The sequence below is a fragment of the Oenanthe melanoleuca genome, chromosome 1A (assembly GCF_029582105.1).
Source record: "Oenanthe melanoleuca isolate GR-GAL-2019-014 chromosome 1A, OMel1.0, whole genome shotgun sequence".
Lineage (NCBI taxonomy): Eukaryota > Metazoa > Chordata > Aves > Passeriformes > Muscicapidae > Oenanthe > Oenanthe melanoleuca.
The window spans coordinates 16,148,900-16,176,704 of record NC_079334.1 but is presented as its reverse complement, the minus strand read 5'-3'; the positions used below and the strand labels follow the sequence as shown (position 1 = coordinate 16,176,704).

At 40.0% G+C, this 27,805-nt stretch overlaps 1 protein-coding gene across 4 annotated transcripts in view; it reads left to right on the top strand.

Annotated features, from left to right (window-relative positions):
- BICD1 (BICD cargo adaptor 1) overlaps window positions 1–27,805 on the top strand; it is a 169,116-nt gene that overhangs the window by 124,882 nt on the left and 16,429 nt on the right. For 2 of the 4 annotated variants that reach the window (XM_056482607.1, XM_056482609.1), the window contains exons 5-8: window positions 4,255–5,349; window positions 10,907–11,058; window positions 17,619–17,936; window positions 18,894–19,084. In XM_056482607.1, the coding sequence (XP_056338582.1) occupies window positions 4,255–5,349; window positions 10,907–11,058; window positions 17,619–17,936; window positions 18,894–19,084 (1,756 nt within the window). Of the gene's footprint in view, window positions 1–4,254; window positions 5,350–10,906; window positions 11,059–17,618; window positions 17,937–18,893; window positions 19,092–27,805 lie in introns of all 4 variants that reach the window. The other 2 variants (XM_056482608.1, XM_056482606.1) reach the window with 2 other exon arrangements.

The following is a 27,805-nucleotide window of genomic DNA, read 5'->3' as shown; positions in this document are numbered from 1 at the left end:
TAGTGTTAATTTGTTCCAGTCTCTCCCAGGAATTGTTCACTGAAATTCTGAAGTTGTTAAAAAAAAAAAAAAAAAAGAAAAATGTGAGGATATAAATGGCTGTGGTTAAATTGCTTTCCATAATTGCAAACTATAAAAGCAAATTGGGAAGGAAATCTCCTCAAGCTGAAATCTGAAGGGAAGGATGCATCTCAAAATAGGTACAGCTACTTTTGAATTGCTTTTATTTTCATTTTAAGAAGATAAAAATCCTTACTGCAGCTACCATTTTCAGTGTCAAAAAAATGCACCAGCTGGATTGAAAAATACCTGGAATTGCCATAAGTTTGCTGTGAAAATAAACATATAGTATTGCCTAGAACAGGAAATATTATCACCATATTTGGGAACAGCAGAGTCATTAATATGCAAAAGGTGTGCTCAGTGCTGAGCTGGAGCTTTGGGGTTTTTCCCTTGGCAGTAGGAGTGTGTATTTATGGTTTTAAACAGAAGGGGATTAGCTTAATCCATTATTGCTGGTCCAGAATGAATAAATTTGAGTTGGTCTCTGTATTTCCTTTTGCCTGCTGTGCAAGTTGATATATGGGTTTTAAAAGTTTAAAATGTTTTCTCTGGAAAGTATCTTTTCTGTTTGAAATGAGTGTTTCCAGAACACATTTATGTTCAGAAGAAAAATTATCATCAAGATCCAGATTAGCTCTGCTACAGTTTTTCTTCATGATAAGGCTTAATGGCTCAGATCAGTAGTCTTCAGGATCAATTCTGTCTGATTAATTTAAGCAGGCACTGAAGCACTGTGCTGCTTTAACACACAGGTGTTTTTTCAAAGGAAAGGCTTTATTATAAATATTATTAAAAATAAATATTTATTTTTACATGGGTGGTGTCTACAGTGAATTGGTTTCTTTGGTGTGAACATGCCCAAAGTGCACCCATACACTATAGTAAGCCAACTGCCTTTGGTGAGTAATACGTGGTTCTTTATTATCAGTACAATTTCTCACTATAAGGTGAGATGGTCCTTTAATTAGCCAAAACCCAGATCTTTCATGCATATGCATAGCTCACCAGCCTGAAGGAATAAATACCTTCTTCTGATGAGGCAGTATAACTAACACTGAAGCCTGCCATACCACGTGGTAACAACTGGAGTTCAGCTGAAGGTTTCTAGGGAGAGCAGACCTGGAGTAGGCAACTTGATGAAAGAAAAGAGGAAAGCTGGTGAAGAGATTCCTGCTGGATTGATCTGTGAGGGTCCCCAGGACAGGTCTGACCAGGAGATCTGTAGAAAGTGATCACTTTTAAGAAAATGCACTTGGCAAAAGGGAAGTTTACCCTATTTTGGATTTTCTCAACAAGAGTGGGCTAACATGGAAGCTGAGCAATGGGGTGGCAGACATACTAGGGTAGCAGCAGGGGAACGAAAAATGGAGAAGGGTACCAAAATACTTGTGGTTTCTGGCTGTCTTCTTCTGCAGTGATGATGTAATGCCAAAAGTGGAACACTTCATATTTAAAGAGATAGACTCTTCCTGGATCATCAAATAATGATGAGGATTGGCCGTGCCTTTTTAATTCTTAAGGCATCACTTCCCTGTATAAAAGAAAAGTAGGCTGATGTTTTTTAGATGTTTTTATCATGGCTTCTATTTTTATTTGTACATTTTCTGCCTGCAATTAATTACAGATCCTAGTGGAGCCTGTCTGTGAAACCGAGGGATCACGGTGTGCTCCAATGTCATAGTACTTCTGAGCAGTAGCTGTGGCTCAAAAGCCTGGTTAAGACGAAACAAGAGTTTGAAGCATTGCTCTGAACATTTTGTGAGATGGTATTAATACCTTCTTAGTTTCTCAAAGGTTTTTCCTTTACTAAGATTTGTGGTGGCTAATTTGATTCTCTTCTGCATACTACATATGGGGAAGGAAAGTTCATGTTTGCTTTTTAAAAATTTTTTTTAAGCTTTCTTCATCACTGAAGGCTTTAACTTTTCAGAATTAGTAATTCCACCACTCATTAAGGGAAGTGCCATTTTCACTGCATGTGCTGAGATTCTGCAACGGGGGGGGAGAGAGGAGCAGTAAACCTGGTAGGCTCAGGGTCTTATTGTAAAAGCCACGAAAGGAAGATAGATCTTATCACTGTAAGCGTTCCTCTGCTTCCCAATTCACACCTCAGAACAGGACAAAGGCCCAGGAAAAATTTGGAGCATTGAAGTTAAAACTTGGAAGTCTTTTAGGGTTGTTATGATGAGTAGCTAATACCTGAGCAGATCAAACTTGTCTTGTTCACTTGCTTTGAAATTTCTATGCGTTAAAATTTCTAAATGTGTCCTTCATGAATGAGGTGGTTTGTAAAGATTTCCTGAAATTTTTACCTGCCGAGACCTGGGCAGCCTCCTTTGAACCTGACAAAGACCAATCGGTGTCTGATTTTTAATATTGCTACACCAATGAGAAAGTTTATGCGTCTTTGTGAAACACATGTAAAGACAAAAAACCCCGGGAAAGCTCTTTCCCTGCCGGCCTCAGTACAGGTAACAGGCTGGCCTGGCCCGTCCGTGCGGCTGGGCCGGGGTGGGGGGGCCCGTCCCGACAGGGCTGGGCCCCAGCGATTGCTAGGGCAGGGGGAGGGGAGGCCATCAGCCGCTGGGATCCTGGCTGCTCCCCTTCCCCCCAGGGTGACTGAAATCCTGTCGCTGCCAACACCCCCGGGAGCAGCTCTGGCTAGGGCCGGCCCTCCGCTCCCTCCGGCCGGGCGGGGCTGGGCCGGGCCTGCCCGCCGTGACCCCTGCGGCCGGGGAGGGATGGCGCCGAGCCGGGTTTACCCCCCGATGGAATGCAGCCAAGCAGCACCCCAAGTTAAGCGCCAGTTAATGTGGTCTTGTGGTTTAGGGCAAATTTGGGAGGAAACTTCCGAATGGGATACCTCTAGGAAACAGGCTCAAGTGGTCCCTTCTTCAGCGGGTCGGGAAAAGATTTCTTCTGAGGGAAGTGGAAAAAACTGGGGCAAAGCACTTCCCTGTGTGAAAATGAGCAATACTAAACAGCAAAACCTCTCGCCACTCCGAAGAGATGACAAATTCCGTGGAGTCCCTTACGTGGGTCCAGCCCGGCTCACTCAGGCTGTTCTCAGTCCCTCTGTGGGCCACAGCTCACTCAGGCTGTTCTCAGTCCGTCCAGCTGGGCAGCTCAGGCCAGGCCTGGTGGGCCACAGGTGTGAGCTTCCACTGCTTCTCTGGGTTTTCAGTCCAGAGCAGGTTAGAACAATTCCAGGAAAACGAAACATAGTCCAGAGAACTTCTCTGCCTCAGCTCGCCAAAAAGTAAGAGCAAAGGAGAGCTCTTTCCAATTGTCTACTGCAGACAGCACAGTCTGTGTGAAGGATGTGGGGGAGCAAGTGCCATTTCTGATAACAAACTCTGCACTTCTCTCCCCCTTCACTCCTGGAGCTAGTCTTAAAGCTGCAGAACTCAATATTCAACCCAAACAGAACAGACGATTGGGGATACAAGGATCATAAAATTACCCCAGCACAATGATGTCTTCTGTTGTTCAACATCCACGTTTCTTTGTAGATATTTGGAAAGAAACTTACTAGATCACAACCAGTGGGTTGCTAGTTACACCAAGTCCTGCTTTTCCTGGCTTGAATTTAAACAGATGGATTTTGCTTACAGATAAGTGCTGGGGATGGGCACTTCTGGGAGTTGCATGCCCTCAGTCCTGCTCGTTGCATTTCCACGCAGTAGGTTATTTAATCAGTGGAAATGTATGCAGCTACTTTTTTTTCTGTATTTGCCTTAATGAGAGTGTGCAGCAGTTCAAAGATATAAACGAATATTGTGAAAGATTGGTAGGACTGTTATAGGGAAATGTAAATTCAAACTATTGAGAAATTACAATTGACAGCGATGCAGTTTCTGTGTTCAGGGAATATATGTCCTAACAAATCCTGTATCATCACTAGCTAATAAGACAGTTATTGGGCACTTGGTAATTCTTCAGTGGGCAGCACATAAAATTGTGACCTAGTGATACTGGAAGTTGTAGCAGAGGCTGGGACTTCCTAAGCCTCTGAATTACACAGTACTCTATAAATTAATTTTATGGTTCTTTAGGTGTATATGGCTAAAATGAGGAAGCCCTCAAGCTGCAGGCAGTGGTGGGGTAGAAGAGATGACTGTGACTCCAGAGTTTGGTTCTCAGCATGGGTAGAATGAGATCCTGGATTTGTCACTCTGACTCTTGTTGCAGGTGGAACGAGAGAAGGCCATTCTCCTGGCCAACCTCCAGGAGTCTCAGACACAGCTGGAGCATACCAAGGGAGCCCTGACAGAGCAGCACGAGCGCGTGCACAGACTCACGGAGCACGTCAACGCCATGAGGGGTCTGCAGAGCAACAAGGAGCTGAAAGTTGAGCTTGAATGTGAGAAGGGCCGAGATTCTGGCGAGGAAGCACATGACTATGAAGTGGACATCAATGGCTTGGAGATCCTGGAATGTAAATACAAAGTAGCTGTTACTGAGGTGATAGACCTTAAAGCGGAAATCAAAGCCTTAAAGGAGAAATACAATAAGTATGTGGAAAACTACACTGAAGAGAAGGCCAAGTATGAGAGCAGAATCCGGACGTATGATGAGCAGGTGATAAGCCTGGAGAAATCAACCAAGGAAAACCAGGAGAAAATGGTGCACATGGAAAAGGAGTTACAAAGGATGACAAGCATAGCAAATGAAAACCACAACACTCTTAACACTGCCCAGGATGAGCTGGTGACTTTTAGTGAGGAGCTGGCTCAGCTGTACCACCACGTCTGCCTGTGCAACAACGAGACTCCGAACAGGGTGATGTTGGACTATTACAGGCAGAGCAGAGTCACTCGCAGTGGGAGCCTGAAGGGCCCAGATGACCCTCGAGGTCTCCTTTCCCCACGACTTGCCAGGCGGGGAGTGGCATCGCCCATAGAAGCCAGGACCCCGACCGAGCAGGTGACGAAAGAGACCACAGAGCCTGGCAAGGAACACAGCCCAACAAAAACACCTTCCATTTCTCCTGTCATCACAGCCCCTCCTTCCTCCCCTGTCTCTGACACCAGTGACATCCGCAAAGAGCCTATGAACATCTACAACCTCAATGCCATAATAAGGGACCAAATCAAGCACTTGCAGAAGGCTGTGGATCGGTCACTGCAGCTGTCGCGCCAGCGGGCCGCAGCCCGCGAGCTGGCACCCATGATTGACAAGGACAAGGAGGCCTTGATGGAGGAGATCCTGAAGCTGAAGTCGCTCCTGAGTACAAAGCGAGAGCAGATCGCGACCTTGAGAGCAGTGCTGAAAGCCAACAAGCAGGTAAAGCACTCATAAAGCACTCAGGAAAGTGTTGCTTTTACAGGGTTTCCCAGGGGTATTTTGGAGGACAGATTTTACTCACAATTTAGCCTCTCAATTAATCACAGCAAGGACATACCTTCATTTCCTCCCCTCCCAGCCTCCTCTTTAAGCACTTAAGTTCTGCTTTTCTCAGCACTCACCATTCACTCAGCAAAGGTGTAGTCAGGGACCACCTACTGCTTAGGTATGTTGCTGGTGTTGTCACAAACTGTTTAAGATTGCCAGGGTTGAGAAACAAAATAGAACTTACCTAGAGAGGCTCTCAGTGGTGTGCCCTTCTATTTAGGAGAATAAAAACCTTCAAGGTTTTATTTTGAATTTTTTTTCAAATCTTTAGAGAAATTCATCCAACCACTTTATTTTTGGTGTTTCACCAGTGAAAAGAAGCCAAAAATTATGGTACTTGATATCAAGTGCCAAAAGATATCCATCTTAATTCTCTGTTTTTCAAGAGTACTGTTAATTTTGATTGCATAGTATATCTATCAAGTGCTTGGCATCCATTAGATTCCAGGTCTGAAAAACTGTAAAAAAAAAATAAAAAATCTAAATTAAACATGCCAATAGTTTTATTTACTTTGATACATCTCCTTTTGTCCAGAATTAAACCTGAATGCAGCAAAAGGCTGCAGTGGCAGTGATTTCCTTCTAGATTGCCCAGTACTTTCCTTCTCTGAAAACAGAGCAGTGATCACCACATGGGGGCTTGAATCCTGGTTAACAGCTTGGCACACTATTAGCTGTTGACAGTGATGGGATTTCAGTGTTAAAATTCCCAATAGTCAACTATTTTGAAGTTACAATTTCAAGTTTAATTGACTGCTGTATCTGTAACTACATAGGGTACTGGGGATTTTTTAATTGCAGCAGTATTTCAATATATTGAGTCTTTTATAACATTCCCCCCCCAATACAACACATGTTAAATATTAACTCAATTAATTAAATACCATCTCTAGCTAAGCAATAATAGCTCTGAGCAATTATATGTGGATTTTCCATGTAATTAAAATGCAATTTAGATGGAAATGATGTATGTGTGTGTACATTCTGTGATTCCAAATTAATGTTTTTTTCCCATTAGCATGGAGCTATCATTTATTTTTTGCTATTACCAGAAGATATATCTCAGTCTCACTCTTTTATTGCTGTCAGAAATAATGCATTATTCTAAGGCATGCTCACTGAAATGGAAAAGATAGATTTGCTGACTAAGGTGCTGCTATTAACTAATCTTTTATTTATTGGATAGCAGCATAGATATTGGTAACTGTACAACTGGGTACAGAAACTTGAAATAGTTGTTCACGCAAATCTGATATCAGCTCCCTCAAACTTTCAAGCTAAAATGCATAACAGTGTCAAGGGAAGGAGAAATTTAATGTTGGAGAAGGGAAGAGTGATTTATTATGTGCTAGCTTCAAGTGGTGGATGTATCCCAGAACCCAAATTCATGTTTTGACTCATGCTCAAAAAAAGAAAGGAGTTAAGATTTATTCTCTTGAGGTCTTCCCCTTCAAAAGAGTAAGTTGCTAAGCAGCAAAAGACTGGAGATGTTTTTCCCTTGTGGGACCCTTCCTTGGGTCTGGTATTTTGGGCTGTACTTTAGTGAAAAAACACCCTTAACTAGGGAAGCACAGCTGGTATATAGTGTTGGTCAGTAGTATTTGCAAATAAGCATTTTAGACTTCACAAAGCTCTAGCAGGAAAAAGAGAGCAAGATTTGGTGTAAGAAGATGCAAACCTAAGTCCATGAAAATGGATTATTAAATCAATTGCCCAAGAAAGCAAGACACATAGATCTTGCTGGCTTGCTAGCTTACCTTGTCTTGATTTATGTATCCGTTTGTTCATAGCCCAAATTACTGTGTCTGCACCAGACTGGTGGAATAAACATTAACAGGTAGCATAAATGAGAAAATAAAATCAAATTAATGATGCAGTAACTTTTAGGACCGGTTAAATAATGGGTTTGATTTCTAATAGCAATCAGAAAGCAAAGCTGCCTATGAGGGGAATTTAATATCCTGAAGTTCTGATAGAAAGCTGATCAGTTGTTTTCATAATTAAATAGTTCAATGAGGCAGAATTGAGTCAGCAAGACCTTCGTGTCTGCATTAGCAGTAACTGTGATTCTCCAGCTCCCATAACTGCAATACCCATAAAAGTCCTTCAGAAAAAATATCTTGATAACCTCAGACATACAGAATTTTATCTATAAACAAATGTCCTGATATTATATGGACAGAGCACAGCTGTGAAAGAGAGGCTTGATGAAAAGACCTGGTACCATGTACAATTTCTAAAAATACAGGCTAGTTTCCTGCTTTCGTGTGTAAAATAAAAATCCTACCAGTGTAATTTATTAACAATTATTTTAGCTGGTTTGCTTCTCACACTTCTGATATAAAGTAGATGAGATACAAAGCTGTCTTAGAAAATGAGATTTATTCACAGATTTCAGGATGAAAATGGCAACCTTTAGGCTGAGTTTGGGCAAACATCTCTTCTGTAAGGATACAGAGGAGAACAGAAAGGCCCTTTTTAGTTCTGGCAGTGCTTGATGTCCTGAGCTGGGGTGTGTGCTCATCTCAGCCTATTCATCTCCAGGGCAGGGCTTTGGGGATGGGGAAGGGGCTGAGCTCAGTGTGTTCCCCAGCTCTCTTCACACCCTACTGGAGTCCATCTTTGGAGCTCTCCGCTCCCTCCTGGCGTTGCTGTCAATTCCAGGTGACTTCTACGCAGTAAATGCTACATGAGCCATCAATCCCATGTCTGCAGGCGGCTGGCTGAGGGCCTGGGTAGTTCATTTACCCAGTTCCTCAGCATGACTGGTCTGATCAGAGTGTCATGAGCACCTCTGCTGTCTTATTGGATTATTTCCTTCTCTGAAGAATATTCATGCTTTCCCTCATCCCATGTTTTCATCTTTTTTCTTTTGCTCCCCATCTACCTGTGTGTTGAGAGATTGCATTTTTATGTGGAAAAACATTTCTCTGACACACCTTTTTTTTAACCACAGCTTTAAAACAATTGTTTCAGAAAGAATGTTAAAACCAGATCCTGGGCGTCTGCTTCCTTGTGGCATCCACTACATGGAGATGAAAGCTTTTATTTGTCCCATCCTTTATTTCAGAAAACACTTTGTATACACTGTCCTAGATTACCTAAATCTAGATTAACATACAGAAGTGGTTTCAGGCATAACCAGGCATGTATGGCTCAATGGGTACAGTTTTGGAGATTGGCAGAGATGGGGAGCAAACAGAAATTATTTCAACAAGAGCTGGTACTGGAGGAGGAGGAGGAGTAACATGAAGCTGTCTCTTCAGCTCATTTTGTCCCTGTTAATTTGGCACAGTGTGACAGTAGAGCTGAGGTGACCAGGCACTCTTAAGTGTCTCTGATAGATGGAGACAGAGTTCCTCTTCTATCCTCTGTTCCACTCTCCATTACACATTCAGGCTTCAGGGTGTTCTCAGGATTCAGGCAAGTTTCCTGTCTCTTTAGGCTCCCCAAATTTCCAAAAGAAGCTTTCTTAGCTTGTACTCCCCTTCTTTCTTCGGTTACTAAGCCCACTTTTTTTGTTAGTTTTATTTGCTTCTCTAACAGAGCATTTGTGCCCATTTGTTCTTCAGTTAAGAGACTTTCAATTTGGCTGGTGCATGGAGACACATGAAGTATTTCCTAAAGGATTTGAAACTTATGCTTTGTTTTATCTGTTGTTTTATAGGAAACTTTAATAGGAAGAAAAAAGTTTGAAGATTTGACACAGTCCTTCCTCTGTTACTTTTATTCACCAAGTAAACTATATTTTCATCCTGTAGTATTGCATGTCCATTAACTTACCCTGACATCCAAACTAAAATATGGGCATCACAAGCTGTCTAATCATTATGCATAGTTCCAGTGATATGTAAATTACTGTAAGTTATGAGTGCACATTTTTGGTCATGGCTGAAAACAGACAAAAGATGATGATTTCTGCTTTATCCTGCCAAGACATAGGCTGGTGTCCACCATCCTACACTGCACCAAAACATATCAGCAGGGTTGAAAAAAGCAGAATTGATTTAAATAGATTCCTAAGTGATGGATAATTGTAGCATGTATTGGTGGTGATTTCAAATCTCAATTGGAAAAATGCACCTGTTTAAAATGATAGGTGGTTACTTCTACTGCCCCTTAAAAATCTGTTCTCTTAATGTAAATTGGTATAAAAGTAAGAAAGTATTATTGGTGAGTATACAATTTAAAAAAATAATTATTTTAATGCTGTTACTTAACAAGACTCAAATGAATAAAATTGTAATTTAGTACAAGATTCTGATGTGTCCTTTTGTTAGGAGACATTGTTAGTGAAAAATGCATTGAGTTGCAGAAAACTGAGTTCGAAATCAGTTTCCAACTGTTTGGCCATTACCATCTTTTGTTCTGTTCCCTTGCTGGTTGCTTTAACCTAATGTTCTTCTAAACTTCTCTCCCCTGGTGGTGGCTCAAGAGCCCATAAGATCAACAGGGGAAATTGATTACCTGTGTGAATTGCTGCAACTTATTATCCACCAAATGAATTGCAAAAAACAATCATAACACCCTCTGAACAAATGTAAAAAGAAGGAAATTTTTCTTCGTTTAATTCAAAGGCAATATTTTTAAATGTCTCAGGCAGCAGTATGTATAAAGCCTCTATAAAACTATGTATTTTGAATAATTTTGAAGTGATACTAAATTCATGGGCAAAACAGAATGTTCAAATCTTACAAAGATAAGACAAACTATTAAAAGCAGTACAGTAGTGAATTAAAGAAATTTCATGGATGAAATTGAAAGCAGAATGAAGGGAGCAGCAAAAATTTAGGAATGGGACAAATACAAAGTCTTGCTTTCTTATTAAATGAAAACTGTAGTTTACACTTTTTTCTTCTTTTTTTTTTTTTTTTTTTTTTTTTTGTGATGGTTAAAACTGCTAAAATAATGGTGGCTTGCACAGTAGTGAACATTGCCAGTTCTCAAGCATAAAGCAAGCTGTCAGGGTCTGGCCGTCCCTGTGCCCAAGGAAAGCCTCAGCCAGCAGGAGGCTTGAGGCCAAACATGGTGATTCACAACTTGGCTGCAGAGGCTGAGCCTCATGTGCTCTGTGTCCTGTTAGCAGAGTGACCAGGAGACGCACTTGGTTGTTTATTGCAACTCAAACCACGTGGTAGCAGCTCCTGTAGTCACTTTACTCATTGCCTGAGCCCTCCCCATATAGCTGCACAGTTTTGTAGAGATACTTGAGGTGCTGAGTTGTTGCCAGTTGTCATTGAAACAAGCTTTGTCCTTTCAGCTGCTTTATCTTTTTCATGCTTTCATGGAGTACAACTTAAAGGAAGTTTAAGTGTGCAGTACAATGAAGATCAGGTTTAATTTCTTTTACTGTGTGAATGAAGGACACCAAAACCAAAATCAGGTATGGGCTTTTAGCTGTTCTCAGGTCTCTGTCTCATAAGAACAATATCCTTGTTTGTGTTTTTAGACAGCTGAAGTAGCACTGGCCAATTTGAAGAACAAATATGAAAATGAAAAAGCAATGGTGACTGAGACCATGACCAAACTACGGAATGAACTAAAGGCTCTGAAGGAAGATGCAGCAACCTTCTCGTCCTTAAGAGCAATGTTTGCAACCAGGTGAGGGAAATGGTGTTGCTGTCTGGATCAGCACTGTAAACGTGTGTGCTAAGTGAGAACATACTTAGATGTCTATGTTGGATGCTTAGGAGGATAGAGAAATTATTTTCTGCATGGTCAGGGGTTTGCTGGATGAAGGTGAATGAGTCCTAGAATGCACACGGTGCAAAACTTGCAAGCTTTCAAGTGCTGCTGAGACGTGTCTTGGAAAATAAAGCTGAAGAATAGCAATGTCAGTACAACCTTGAATAAAGTGTTATAAATGACAATATATGCCTCCAGCATATTTGCATTTAAAGAGTTTTTTAAAAGTGAAAATCAAATAGTGGATTTATGTAGCTGATTTTCCTATTCAGAAGTACACAGTGATTCTGTCATGTAAAGCTATCGTATGGTTAATGATGATCTTCAGAACCCCACATTTTCATTACAGTGAGATTTATTACTTACCAGTAGTAAAATCTATTTAATCAACCAGCCTATGCTATAATCCAGTGCTAATCATTGTAAGGCCACTCCAGCATAAATTCTTATTTTTTTCCCGCTGTGATGTTCAATTTATTATCTTCTCTTTCACAGGATAAAAGCTTCACTTATCTTTTGTAACATAGTTCCTCCTGGCAGTGCAGTAATTAATCAACTTTCATCTTTCTTTCTCCCACATCTTCTTCAGAAGAGCTTTTAATTTTACATGGAATCACAGAATCAACTAGGTTTGAAAATACTTCTGAGGCCGAGTCCAACCTATGACCCAACACAGCCTTGTGATCCAGACCATGAGTCTGGATCCAGTCCAGACCTGAGCCATGCCCAGGCTTTCCTTAAACACCCCCAGGGATGCTGACTGCACCACCTCCCTGGGGAGTTCAATCCAATGTCTAATAGCCCTTTCTCTGAAGAAATTCTTCCTAATGACTCTCTAGACCTCCCTGGCACAGGTTCTCATCTTAGCTGCTTTTTAAAAGGTTACCTAAAAATAAATTTTTTAAAAGATCAAACATTTTCATCAATAAATTCTTATTTTGGAAATACTCAAGAAAGACTTTTCCCTCCTCTTATTGTCAAACACAGTATACGTTTCTTGCTTGTGTTTTAGTCCATAAATGGTAAGATATCTTTGTACCTTCTGCCAACATCTCTTCCATGCTGTTGGCAGTGCCATCTCGCCACTTCTATACTTCTAAGGTGTTTTTTTGTGTAGTGACAGTGGCAGCAGCAGCTGGGAGAAGTGGGAAGGAAGAAGAAAAGGGGCATTTATTGTCGTGACATTGCTGCTGTGTACAAATTCATCATAGGTCCATCCTCAGAAGAGTGCGTGTAGCAACGTAATGGAAATGAAGAACCAGCTCAGCAGGTGGTGTGAACCAAGGTAGCCTGATTGATTTCATTGGCATATAAAGATTTTCTTCCAGAAAGGAGAGCTGTGTGTGTGTGTGTGTTAGAAATGCTTGTGTTGACCTTTCCTTGCAAGCTCCTTACTCTAGGAGACACAGGAATGTTCTGACTCTGTAAGAGCTCATGGCGGGTTGGTAACTCCGGAGCAGAGGAGTGGCATCGTGAGCATAAAGCAAACAAGGGTTCTTGCATGGGCCATAAATCTTCAACATATGAGGTAAAAGTAGTTTCCAAAGCTTTTGAAGTTAATTAAAGGGAATGTTAGATTTTTGGTAAACATGAATGCTCCTTATCCAATTTAGGCATTCTGAGTGCAGACTTCTGTTGGGTTCAAGGCATATCCTAGAGCTGATGGGAGGCAGCAGCATCCTCTCTGTGAGAATTAGGCTTCACTGATGCCAATCATCCAGGTATCTTTTCTAGCTGCTTTGTGTATAGAATGAAAGAAACTTCTGTTCCTCTTCTACGAACTATAAAGCGAGTCTGTGTGACTTGCTGAGTTGCACATTTTTAATTTAAAAATTTCCAGTGTTACTAGAGATAAACTCCACCCAAGGAATTTACTGCTGTTGGTAAAGTCCATGTAGTAGTTATTAAACACTTAATGTATGGCCTATGGGACATATCCCTGCCCTTGACATCCTAAGTTTTGCCCCATATTCTAGGAGCACAGTTATAAAATATTATTCACTACAAGGTCTTCCACATCATTATACTCCTATAGATTTTTCTCTTGTAAAATATTAATTTTTCTTCCCTAGCATGGAGTTTAATGGCCTTTATAATTAAATCAATCTTCCTAAATGGTCAAATCATTGACTCATTCCCAATAGTCCATTTTGAAGAACATTTGTTTAAATGACAGAGAGTTGATATACTCTATAAGTATTTTGAAGAAATCTGTTTCAAAATACAAGGCTGTAAGATTTTTGTGCAGTAACATTAGCTGCATAAAAAAGCAATTGTTTAGTCTTTAGTTGAATAAAAGTGGTTTCCATGGTTATAGTGCATCACATGGTGCTTACTTCTGAGTTCGTACCATAGGAAGATCATCCTTCTGATAGTAAAATTGTATTATAGATCTGCTTATTCTGTTTGATAGAACAATATCCTTTCTCTTTCCATAAATCATAATTTTGGTTTCCAAGTGGTGGATGTACATCTGGTGCTGAACTGTGTGGCTCCTTCCTCAAATACCCTGGATAAAGGTCATAGCACATGTTATAAAGAGAGCACAGCACATCTGTTCCTGGTCTGAATAGCAAAGTTGACACTTTCCTCCAAAGCTCCCCTCCCCTGTGCAGAAAGCAGGAGCCTTACTTCTTCTGTGTTTTTCCTGACACTTGTTCATCCTTCACTCCTTAAATTCTTTTTTCAGTTCTTTTTGTCAAAGGTCTTTCTGTCCTGCTTGTCATTCTACTTTTTCCCTTTTTCCTTCGGGAGCAGCTTATTTGACCCAAAATTCTCTGAGATTCTGATTTCTACAGCTTCCTCCTTCCCTTTTCATTAGCCTTGTGATCTCTTTCTGAGATTTATGTGCTTTGGACCTGTCTAGAATATTTCCTGGAACACCTCTCTTGGAAAAACAAAGCAACATAAAATCTCTTTCGTGGGATTCAAGGGGTTGGCAAAGCAGAGCTGAAGTTCTATTAGATGCCCAGGCCGTGTGCCATCTTTAACTTGCTTATTTTATCATGGGCTGCTTCTAGTATTCCCAGAGAAAATGGTGAATTCCCAGAGAAGCCTTTCCTCCCCATCCTGTTGTTTCTGCTCACTCTAGTCCTGAGTTGCTGACCCAGGGTGAAAGTTGTGGGTTTGTGAAGCAGTGAGCAGCACTCATCCAGAGGAACAATAAATAGTTACTTAAAACATTAGTTTTCCAGTCTAGAATGGGTATTGCCTTGTGGGAGGAAGTTCTGTGCTGAAGGAGAGAAGGAACCACTTTTAAACAGGATACTAAAAGTGATTCACAAAGCAAACTTAGTGAGTCCTTATACTGCTTGCTTTCCCAGCCTAAATAGAGATGTGCAATAGAAGAGAGCAGAAAATACTGCTTGTGTTATTGCCATAGTCCTGACACTGCATGCATGAAATTTTTTCTTCGTCCATCAAAATACCTTCTTATGATAATTTTTAAAGAAAAATGTGTGCTGAAGAGACTGAGTAGGAAGATTGGACAGATCCTGAGGCTGAGAAAACATTTGTGAACAGAAGAGAATTATGATTATATGGTTAGAGCAGGGACCTGTCATTGTCAGTGTCACCAGGTTTTAGCTCAAGCTCTGCTATGATTTATGTTACCTAAATTATACAGAAGCCTGATTCGGTATTTGGTTTATGTTCCTAGACAAGAGGGATAGATGGAACCAGAAATCCTTTAAAATCCTATATAAGCTTCTTGGATCAGTTCATAAAAAAGAAGTGGGCTTATGTGTCTGTCTGCGTCCTTTCTGAGATGAGAGAAATGAAAAATAGGTGAAATCTAGGGTGCTTTAAGTACACCAGCAGACAGCAAGAAAACAGCTGCTTATGTAATAGTCACTTGCAGCTTACAACCTGTCCTGGGGCAAGAGGGAAATTGGGGAAGAGTTCTGACTCAGGAGAACATAACCTAACTTTTGGTATCACTATTTGAACCCTCCTGAAAGACCCATTCAGAGCCGTGGAGTCTCCTGGAGCCCTACAATGGTCTGTGCTGTGCCAGAAGTCATCTTTCCTAGGAGTTCTTTGCTCTTTTCTTTTCAAAGATCCTTAACCTTTTTCTTCCTTCTGTTAAACTTGATGAGTGTTTATCCGGTGTGTGGGTGAAAGGCAATATAGATGTGTGCAATGCTTTTTTCTTTTTAAATTGGAAATGCTTCTCCTTTTATCCCACACTTGCACATAGCTGAGAATATTTCAGCAAAGGGAAATGGTATGGCTGCAGGCAGTAGTTACCTCCCACTACACCGAATAACCTTCTCTGCTGCAAAATTCCAGGAGATCAGAGGCTGTTTATTCAGCAGTTTCTAAAGTTAATTGAGGCCTTTGCTTGGGTGATTTAGGTTTAACCTTTCTGAACACTTTTAAAAAAAAACAAAACACATGGGCTTGCTCTTACTTGGACGCTTCTAGGAAGGACATGAAATTAATCAGAGCAGTTGGAAAATGTATTAATGAGATTAGTTTTGTTTCAAGTATGAGACCAGCTGATAGCATGGATATATAGTAATAGGATATCCAGATTTCTCAAGACAGCTTGATATAGTTCATAGCAGGTTCATCTTGGACTGCTTTAGTATCCACCTTCATGGCACTTGGGCTGTTTTGCAAATCAGATGCACAAATACCAAGAACACTTTCTAAGACGTGAGAAAAATGAAAAATCAGTATTTTTCCAAAAGCAAAATTGATTTACTGGCATATTGAAGGAGGGCAATTAATTCATCTAGTGGCAGTGTGCCACAGGTGTTATGTCTGAAAATATTCGACAGGAAACATATTTGGAAACAAAAGAAGTCTCCTGGACAAAGAGGAAAGCAGGAGAGAATAAAGGACGTAGATACAAGACCCACCTGGTTACAAGAATGAGGCTTTAGAACTCTGATAATACAGACATTAAAGTAAATAAATTTGCAGTAGGAATTGCTATAATATTCAGAATGCTGATTTCATGTCTCTGTCAAGGAAACTGACGTAAGCATCAACAGACATCTACAGCTTGGAGCAGAAATAGGTGTGCAAGTTGGCTTTAAGCCAAATGTCATTTCATAAGTATCTCTTTCCCTCTAGGCTTGGGTAACAACTATCATGCTTATTAAGGTCCTGTAGAAGAAACATAATACTGAAACTGTAGATGAAGCTGTATCTGACTTGGTAACTTTGCTTGCAGTGCCTGAATTGTTCAAAAGGGTAGCGCAATACATATATAACTGTTTGTGAAGAATAACTAACTACGCATTTTCAAGTACACTTTGTTTTTGTTTCCCAAGGGGAAGATTAAAATTTCAGAGAAATTAGTTTCATCCCTCAGTTTGCAATAATTCAAAGGTTTATTGCATCACACATTTTGATAAGGAAGACTAAAATAGTTTTCTATGCTTACTTTCTGTAAGTGATACTGATAAAGTTACGTCCTCATCCACTACACAATTGCAATTATACAGCAAAGCTACTTAGATTCACCCAGATCTTGAGGGAAGGAGATCTGGTGAAAGCTGCATAATTCAACATGAAAAATCCTTGGGTGTTTCCACAAATGTCTGATAATCAGGCAGTACTGCTGTCTGTGAAGAATCTCTGTGTTGGGATACATTTATTTTTATTGCTCTTATTGCTCAGATGGTCTGTTGCTATCAAACTGAAGCTATTTCACTTCAAAAAGTGTTTTAAGACAATTTTGAAATGCCTTGCTTTTCCTGTTAATTTTGGGAAGTATTGGTAAAAGCAGAAATAAATTGAATTTGGTCTTAAATCTAACAAAATTGTAAGAAAGGTCGTTTTAGTTCTCAGAGATCTAAAGCAAATAAAAAGATAATTTTTCATGTGGGTAAAAAAGGCTGAGAATTAAAAAGGAGTAGGTGACCATAGCAATAAGCACACCTCCAAGAGATTCAACTGCAAATGTGAAATAACTTCCAGGTTTGGGGTTTCCTGAATAGTATTCTTTTAATCAGTGGTAACTAATGGTAATCATGGCAATAAATGGTTGACGGGGTTAATAACTGAAGGTTTCTCATTTCACAAAAAGTGATGTGTCAAGTGTTCAAACTACTTGCAGTCTTTTGTAATACTTTCTTGAAGTGGATATTACTACCTGTGGAAAATAGTGTTTTCTGATTAGTAGACATTATTATCCATGTTGACTTACTAGAAGAAGCAGCACACAAAATTATTTGTGGTCTAAACTGGTCCATGCCTCCCCTGTAATGGGTTTTTATCTGCATCAGAAACATGCTACATTGTCATAGACTATGTTAATATAGGCAGAGGTTGTCTTGCTGAATGGGAAGTCTTGACATTCAGATCCAAGTCCAAATTTATTCAAAGTGGGAGCAGAAGAATTCAGGCTGCCTGCTGCCAGGATCAGGGATCTGAGCCTGGCTCTAACTGAAGCCTGGGAATGTACTCACTGCTAGAGTGGGCTCTTGGGCCATCTCCCCAGATTTCTGCCCTGTTTTCCGCAGGTGTGATGAGTATGTCACACAGCTGGATGAGATGCAGAGACAGCTGGCGGCTGCGGAGGATGAGAAGAAGACCCTGAACTCTCTGCTGCGCATGGCTATCCAGCAAAAACTTGCCCTGACCCAGCGACTGGAGGATTTAGAGTTCGACCACGAGCAATCCCGACGCAGCAAAGGCAAGCTGGGAAAGAGCAAGATCGGCAGCCCTAAAGTAAGTGAGGAGGCATCAGCCACCGTGCCAAGCATAGACACTTTCCTCCTGCATAGTCAGGGCCCACAGCAACCAAACTTACTGGTCAGCAGTGGCACTCAGAGGAAAAGGTATGCATGCAGTGATCTTTACAGTACGGTGCAGTAGCCAGACTTGCATTAAAATAGTTCACTGAATTATAAACATAATGATTCTTTTTTTACTTTTATTTTTCTCTTTCCATACTTTGACTGGGGAGGAGGTGGGGAGAATATGAGTATGAAATTCAAAGCCTGGCAACGTGTGGTTCTGATCCACCTGTTATTTCCTCCTTCTGAATGCAGTGTTTTGAACTATATTCTGTCAGTGTCTCGGTGCATCTTGTATGTCTTTATTATTAAGTGTGAATGTATTTTCTTTATCAAGTTTTCTTTAAGTTTTCCCTATGATTTTCCATAATGAGCATCTGAAATAAAAGGATTGTGCTCTATGAGCATTTTAGTGCTTAACATGAAAGAAACTGCATTTCTTTGTTAAGCTCTGGTGCTCACTTGTTCTTTATCAGTGTGAAAAGAATATGGATGTGTTCACTCAGATCAATTTTTCTATATGGAAGCAAGAAACCTTTTGAAGGGGTTGGCTGCCATTCATAACCTAATGCAAATATTTTGCCATTCAAGCAGTGAGCTTGTGTCTGGTGCCTGCCCCTGCGAAAAATCTGTAGGTGTGAGCATCTCCATGGATTTGAAGATGAAGAAGACTCTGTTAGAGAAGTCCTAGATAATCATCCCTTTTTCTTGTATGCTCTAATCACAATGCAAAACCAAGAGAACAGTCAGGGAACCTTGTACAAGCTGACTTGAGGATGCTGAGATATAATCCGACCTCATCTCCTCCTTCCCTAAGGTGAATGGGGATTTCCAATGCAGGCAAAGAGTCCTGCTCTGGAAATGACATGGGATGTCAATGATAGTTGATTTTTACCTGTTAAGCAAGTTAAGATGATATTGTCATTCGTGAGGTTTTGAAAGGTAATTAAAGTAAAACTCTTTTGTTTCCATATGTATTTTTCTTGGATCTCCTGCAAGACTATTCTCACCTTCCCTTTGTGATCAGAGCCATCCCAGGACTTCAGGGACCTACCTCCAGAAATTATTAAGAGCCCCCCCTCATCCCGCCTCCACAGAATCATACCTTCTGAGGGGCCCCCCTTCCATGAGTGAATTCATCCATGGGCACCGTCTCAGCAAGGAAAAAAGGTTAACCGTGGCCATACCAGGTAAACATTTTTTCCTTGGGTGCATGTGGTGCTGAGTGGTTAGAGCAGGGGACCCTCCCAGCACTGCAGATGCAACTTAATTTGGGCACCTTCTTAAAAAGCAAAATGTCTCCTCCTTTGTCATGGGTGGCAGGAGATGACATTCTGCTGGCAGCGGCCCAAACTGGTTTCAGATGCAGTGTGGAATGTCCTCCTGTGGTATATGTAGGTGCAGTCCCACTGGCATCCACAGAGTCTGCACCCTGGTGCCTGGGTGGAACCCAGCCTGGTGGTGGCATTGGTAGTGCCCCTGGAAGACAAAATTCTCATGGGATAGAGGAGTCAGATGTGTAAGGACCAGTGAGGGAGCGGCTGGCAGTGTGCAGGAGCCTCCTCAGCACGCAGAGCATGCAGTCAGGTTTTTCCAAAAGGTGATATTCAACTCACAGAAGGCTTTGTTTGTACAAATTGAGTCATGAAGTTTATCTGTGCAAGAGGGTTTTGCTCTTAATTTCCTGCCAAAATGTAGTGTCTGCCTCAAATGAGGCATAGAAAGGAAATGCAAACTGGGATGACATTTCAAATGTGTAATAGTTTTCTTCTCCTGAGAGAACAGCTGATAATTTCTTATCTTCTGCAAGTGAATGGGAACTTTAGCCTTTAACCAGCCTTGCCTGGTGGTAATTTTGTCCATTCTTTGTTTTGAAATATGTTATACACAAAAAGCATAAGTAGAAAATAAAAACCCATACAAGTAGTTTGCTGGAGTAAATGTTTATTCTGAGACACTGAGCAGTACCCTGTAGTAGGTGATATTTCTCACCTGGTGCCATCAGTGTCAGAGCTGCCTTTGAGTAGTGCCGTGCAAGTAACACCCACTCAGAGGACAAGTGTAAAACTACAGAGTCTAAACAAGACATTTTCCTGAGGTGTGTTGCAGTAAATAAATCAAAGAGCTGTCTTCTGAGGAGAAAAACATGGGAGTGGGGGGAAAGAAGCATCTGATATCTCCTGGAATATGACAAATGCATGGACCACAGATTGAGAAACGCCGACACTGTCTTTTTGTCCAGTAACAGAGACCAAAGGATGAAGCAGCCTGAAAGGTAGAATTGTCCAGAAAATTGTTTGTCTGGAGTCTTACCTGTCACTTTAGGTACATCTCTACATATTTAGACTATAAGGGTCTTGAGACAGGGTCACTGATTTATTTACAGTTGTCCTTATGAATCTGCAACAGTCTCAGCTTTCTGAATGCATTTGTCAAAATTTTATACCATCACATGGCTTTAGTCAGCCTGTGAGACTGACAGGTCCAAACCTAAGATTTTTCTGAGCATTCTGATTTTAGTGTTGGCAGGATCAGGTTAGAACCAAGTTGAGGATTAAGCAGGGAATTATTGATCATTGTTTTTACCAGTTTCTAGAAGATTCCTTACTGTTGTTAACAGATGAAAGGAATGATGCACCAGGTAGGATTTTTTTGCCATCTGCCTAATTATCTGTTTCCTGAAAGTAAAAAACAGCAAAGAATGTTATTCTGCTGCTTTTATTAAAAATGTTTAAAAGTCTTGTCTCACAAAGAGCTTCTGTTCTCAGATGATTTGTGCAGTCAAGCAAGGCAGCAAGAAGTGTAGCAACCCACACCTGCTTCTTCATCAGAAGGTGGAAATAAGTAGCATCCAAACTCAAATATTGTGGTACAAAGTGTAGCTTAGCTTGAGGCTGAGTCCCCAGAAGTGGAGCAAGAATGAATCAAACCTACATTAAATGGAAATGTGTTTTGGTTTTGTTCTTTTAAATCTGTGAACTATTTCCTTCACAAGAATTTTTCACCCATGTGGTCTGAGAGCTTCCCTGTCCTTTCATGACCGCCCAGGAATGTGGGGACTGGGAGGCTGTAACTGGGAATGTGTTTGGTTGGAGATGGAGGTCAAGAGCCAAAATAGCTGAAGTTGGTGGCAGGAGAAACAGGACAGGTTCCTCTGCCCCATGAGCCCCATGCAGTAGCAAGCTGTGCTTGTGTTTCTCTTGCTCCTTCTTCTGGATTTGGTGCTTGGCAGAAGAGGCTGCCTTTGCTTTGTCTGCTGGATACCTGGAGATACTTGGAGAGGGAAACCATTGGCAGCCTTCTTCAGAAGAACACCAGCTGAATTGAAGACCTCTTAAGCAAGAAATTGTCATGTCCTGCTCAATTTCCATTTGAATGCCCTCATTCAGTTTTATGTCAGCATGCAGGTACCTCAGGCACAAAGACAGCACGACTTGATCTGGGCTTTCTAATTGAATTAATGGCTCTTAACTGCTTGCAGGGGCTAAAAATACCACTCAGTGCTTTTCCAAAGTATCATGTTCCATTTCTCCTAGTTAATGGCTTGCATTTAGCTTTGTTGTTTGTTTCTTCTTTGCTTCTATTCTGCTGACATGTATTTTTACACTTTCAAGTCTTTATTCTTCTGATAACAGTCAGTATGTGCCCGGCACAATTCCAGCTCACCTTTGGATGTGTTTGTTTGTTTTCCTAACTACATGAAAAAGCCAGGGCATTTAGAAAGCTTTGTGCTGAGTTTGGCAGTGGGTAACCCTGAAAAATGACCTTTCCTTTGCAGTTATGTTCAAACTCCTTGAATATGAAGTCACTAGGTGCCTCTTAATATACCACAGTCCCAAATATGACATACGGTTCTCAACCTCTTCAAGGAAAGGTCTTCTGTACTATCTGCCTTGACAGCACTCTTTTTTCTGTCAGATACTTTAGCATGGCTGTTCCAAAAGTTGAATATAAAGTTCTCTGTTTTAGCTTAAAATTAAATCAAGATCCTTGTGTAGAAGATGTACCTGAAGTAAAAGGTTATAAGAAGGACAGTAACTAATGGCTGCAGTTCTCACTCAGAGTCAGCAACAAACCACCTGAGAATTTCCTTTGCTGGAGCACTCTCTAGACAAAATGTGGTGGATGCTTCTTTCCCCTATTGTTTATGCTTAGTATTTAAAATCCCACACAGGAAAACAGTGTAATAACTAAAGTATTGCATATTTTGAAGGAATAGAGATCATAAGATCATAATGAGCAATCCTTTTAGAGAAATCTGTATGGTCATATCTATTTTATTTTATCAAAATAGAAAAAAGGTAGGTACCAGCCTTAAATGTAACACATTTCCCTCAAATTCCAAGCCCAGCTGAGGCCAGATATTTGGTTGATCGAGCCAGGGTCGACCCATGAATTTCAACAGAATTATGCTAGTTTGCTGTGATCCAAAGTTTGTATTTTTGCAGTGTTTAAATTAATTGTTCTTCATTGTTACAAACCATTTCATAAAATGGCTCTTCTAAAAACCTGTAAAAAAAAAAAAGAAAAGAAAAACAAATCCGAAAAATTAGGTGGTTTTGTAGGGTTGCTCATCTCTGAAAGCACGTTAAACCTGAAAGCATGCTTGCTTTTCAGCTGTCTTTCTAGAGTGATTTGTAGCCTGGCATTTAATTCCCACAAGAAGAGACTAATGTAGAAGATAAAGACAGCACAAATAATGTCACATAATAGTATAGCAACTGCTCAGGCACTAAGCTTACCACCTACCACATGTAATTAAGAGTATATAATAGCTATTCTTACTGAAAAAATAATCCAAGATTAATTTCTGATGTAGCTCTATACTTACAGTAAACCAAATGTGAATCACAATATGATACAAATAAATAGCTCTTGTTTGTTGGTTTGCATTCTTACCATAAAATTTAACTTCATTTGTAAAAACTCTATCCCAAAGGCAATTCTTTGAGTGTCACCAAGAACTAACTTACAGCATCTGTAGATGGAAAGTATTTTTTTAAAGCTAACAGGGAAAATGAAAATAAAAAAATCTCAATGACCCAAATGTTGAGGTCCTAGGAAGTTTTATAATTAAATCGTTAAGCTAAAACTCAAGGGAAATTGCTGAAGAGTTGTCTTTGCTGCTTGCCTTTACACTGAGAGTGGTTTAAAATAGAACAATAGGTAAGAAACCTGGGAATGCATTGATCTGTTGGATGCAGCACAAACACAATTTAACACAAGGAGCAGAGGGTCTTCTGAGTAGGGTGGTTCTTGGTGTTGTAGGGAATTAAGGGCTTTTGATAAGCCATGTGAGAAGTTGAGTAACCTCTCTTGGCTCAAGGAATAAGGAATACACTCTCTTGTTATTTTAAAATATTTGTTCTTTCTGGATTTTGAGCTTTTTTAAAGTGCAGTGTTTTATATGTGACTTTCCAAAAAAGGTTATTCTCTGTGTAATCAAAAGCTCATGTTCCTTCTGTATTTTTCTTTAAATAACCTTAAAGTGGAACTTGGCATGTGGGGCAAGATTGTTGGTTGTACTCCTCCTTCTTGCTTCTTCAGCTTGTTTAGGTAGTGTGAAGATCTGGGAAATCCTTTTCAAAATGTTTGTTGTGAGTAGAGGCTGCCTTACCCTCCCCTTTTGGGTGCAGGGGTCAGGAAAACAAGCAAGGGTTTTCAGGCTGACACCTCTCTGCACAGAGGAGGCTGTCTGGAGAGGTGTGCTTGTGTAAAGGTCAGGGAGATACATTTTTGATAGCAGGTTTGTGTCTACTTTCCTTGTGTGATGAAAAGGGTTTATGTTCAAGGTTTTTAGCTGTACACATTTTTTGTTTGTTTAGGAATATTTTGCCAAAAACAGTTTCAGCTTTGCTTTTGAGCTGAAGTACCAATGTCAGAAAGTGAATCACAAATTTCCAAGCCTTGCTGCTGTAGATATTACTTCAATATCTCAACTTTGCTTTTTTATCAGGGAGGGGCTCCTGCTTTTCTTAGCAAATACCTATCTTTCAAACCAAAACATATGCGCTTCTCAATTTTGAAACAGCAGGACTCTCAGAAATCTGAACACAGAAAGCACAGCTTCTTTTAAAAATGGTTGTGAGGAAGTCCTTTGGGGAACACTGTGAGCTCAGAAATTAATTTTGCCAGGAGGGTGCTTTGTAGATCTTTGTGATTGCTCAGGTTGCACAGTGAAGAGTTTTAAATATTTCTTACTTCTCCTTTGTGAATGAATTTTATAGATTGACAAAGAGGAAAATCAACATGATTAGGATCTAGATACCTCTTTCTGTGCTGATTTTAAGTTAGATAATTTTTTACTGAGTTCTTTACAAAGTGGATTTTTCTATGCATTAAGTGAAAGAGTTTATTCTTGAAAAGCAGGAGGGGTGGTTAACCAAGCCACCACTAGTATATAAGATATGCAGCCATGTAATATTTAACTAGTCAGGCTGGTCTGTTCTGAATTATTCCATCAGGAGAGTTTGATTTGCTTCATCCAGGCAATCCAAAGCATGGAAGTTCTTCAGAACAATTATTTTTAAAAAAGCCCCACCTAACTTTATTCTGGTAACACAAATTTAATCTGAGTACAAATTGCCCTTTGCTTCATTAGAGATCCATGGATGATTCTTCTAAGAAAGTATATTGTATTTTTATCTACTGGGAATGCACTTGTATTGATGCTGATCCTGTACCTGCAAGATGTCTCTGAGCTTGTGTAATCATACACTGGCTGTTGTGAGACTCATGCAATAGTGGTTGAATCTGTCTCTGGTCCTCATGAAAAATGGATTTTATATGTTTTAGTAGGTTTTTTAAAAAAATAATGTGTAAGGGTTTTTTTTAAACCTGAATATGATGCTCTCCACAAAAGGGATAATCCAGTCATTATTTACTTATTATCTGTGTTCTCTTCTTGTTTTGTTCTGCCTTGTCCTATTTTCTGTGGGTTCTATAAACCTGCCATATTTGTATCTATGTGTGTTCATTGTTTGATGAGCAGTATCAGTACATATATACAAATACATGTATATATCTTCCTGCTCTTCAGGGCAATGTCCTGCATCTGATATGCTAATTTAGCTCAGCTTAATGAGTATTGCATATTTATGCCATTTCAAGCATCATGTGTTGTCCCTGTGGAGGCCGTTTTGAATTTGAGGAACAATGTCCTTGCCAAGGACATTGGTTGGCTGTAACTGATGAAGAATTCAGCTGGCTAAATGTACTTTTACCTCTTGGTGCCACTGTGAACAGGACCTTTTCACTCTGTGCTTTTCCTCTCTTGCATTTAGCTTTCCAGTTACCACTGATGAGACCAAACCCATACATTTCATGCTGATCAATATGATTTAGTTATTTTGGCATGAATTTTCTGCAGTTCTACAAGTTTAGTTTATTTTTTATTTATGTTTTTTTAACTATGTAAAGAAAGCAATCCTGAAATAAAATCTGTTTTTCATAAAAGCCCTAATTTGTTTGATAAGACATTGAAAAATAATAATAATAATAATATTAATAAAAAGAGGATTGCAGTGAAATCCATGCCTTATGTTTATTTTCCTTGAAAGGTTATAGACATTTTTCTCTCTTTATCTAAGCTATGACATCATTGCTTGATGGAATGGTTTACATTAGTATCATTTGTTGAAGTTCTCCAGTAAAGTCTTATTTAGACTTCTGGGGTTTTTTTCTAACTAAACAGGTATACAGGTAACACATCAAATATTTAAGGCATTTTACCAGATATTTGTAGCTTTCTCTGAAAATTTTGGCTTTGTAATCCAGTCCTATCAATTAACTAAAGCAAAGATTGAAATATACTTACAACGTTGATGACAAAAGTCATCTATCTCTATCTTCTTTTATGACAAGGTTTAATATGATTTCATGACTTGCTGATTTTTGCCATCAAATACAAAAGAATATTCAATATTGTGCTTTTTGCCTCATAAATTAGGCAAAACAGAAGTGAGTCTCTGTTTAAATTAGACATGCCGACATTTTATCTCTCTAATAGAGCAGTTCTTTGGGATGTTGTGGAGTTTGGAGGAAGCTCACAGCAATTCTTTAAACAAAATTAGTGTCCTTGATTTTAAGTATCTCCCTGCCTGCATTTTTTAGGGGCATAGAACTTTATAATTGTGACTTATGTGGTTTCCTCCAAAGCCTACTAAAGTTACTGTTCCCAGAGACTTCAAACGTTGGATCAGGCCCATATAATAGTGCAAGTATTTTTGCTCTGGATGATTTTGTGACCTGAAATGTATCCTTGACTTACATTTCCATGGTAAACAACAAGATTGAAATGTGATGATTTGTGTAGTTTCAAGACCTTTCTTTTGCTCTTTTGAAATGTGTAAAATGTATATGTCTTTTAGTAAGTGTTTCATGAATCATCAGATCTTTCTAAATGTGCTTTTTATCAACTGTATGTAAAAGAAAGGAACTGAAGATATATTTTTCAGCTGATGCCATTTCCATTTCTGCTGTTTTACTAACCCATTATTTATCTTCTCAGTGGATTTAATGAGGAATTATTTAAAGCATTCACAGAAACCATTTGAGAAATAACATAAGCACGTCGTGATATAGAAAGTGTGAAAAGGGCTACAGAGCTGACAAGAAACCTCTTAATGCTCAGAGCCTGTAACTGGAGAAAAATGCATTTCACAAATTTTGTTAATGATGAGGTATTATTTCTTTTTAAAAAGCTATTCTTAATGTGAGCTACAGGAAAAGGCAAGGCTGGGATATGGCTTTATCACTACACTTTTGAGCTAGCAGGCACCACTGGAACGTGGACTAATGGGGGAACAGCTCCCTAGATTTGGGATAATTCAGGTCCATAAAGAAAATACAGATGAACTCATGCAGAATGAGGAAATTAAGGGCAAAAGCACTCCATACAGTGTAGCTGCTGTATAGATGAAAGAACTCAGGAGGACATGGCCAAGAAACCTGACATGTTCTGCAAAGCCGCTGAATCAGTGACCCACTAAACCATGGCTATCTGTGGTGTGTGCCAGGCAGTGCATGAACTGGTTGGTGATGCTCCATGAGTCTGTTTGTGGAAAATCACTGAGGTAGACTGCATTTCCCTAAATGCCATAAAAAATAGCAGTTAAACTCCCTACCTGCTCTTACTCTTGAGAAGCATTTAACAGCAAGCCCTCTGTTAGGTTAAGTCTGCCTGACCTGTCTTAAAGTGCTCAGAGGAAGAGGAGCAGAAGGAGGGCCTGTGTCAGGAGCATGTGATTATAGAAACAGTGGGATGTTCTGAGCCTGCTTTACAAGAAAAAGAACATGGACATGGGGAGATGACAGGAGATAAGGATTTTAGGTGCATCCTACTGCTGGCCTACTGCATCTTAGGGCAATGTATAGATATGGGTAGTTGATGGGAGTTCAGCAGCATGCTCACAACTCTTCAAATAGTTTTTAAGAAGACTGAGAAATAAGTAGGGCAAGAATTAAATGTTATTGTAACTTCTCTGATCAAAAGTAATCTAGTAAGTTTCCTGAATAGCAAGCTTAAATGTGAGTTGCCTGTGTACTTGCACTCTCAACACAGGAATTTCATAGTAGATAACCTTTACCATGAAGAAAGCTGAAAAATGATGCTTGGTTGACATATTTCTCTATCTCCAATCAATAATCCATTATTCAGTTTAATGGAACTGAGGTAAATTCAGACAGTGGGAAATTGCAGATAATGTGAGTACTGGAAAATGTGCAGGAGATAAGCAGTGCCTGGTGAACTTTATTTGGGTGCCAGTGTGAAGCTGTGCCAGGATGGGGCTGGCCCTCATGGAGTGGTAAAATGGCTCTGCAGAAGGGTCAGTCCTCCTTTCTACACTGGTCCTTTTGCTCACAGGCCAGGAGAAGCTGATCAATCCCAAAGCTGGGGTTAATTACGCCAG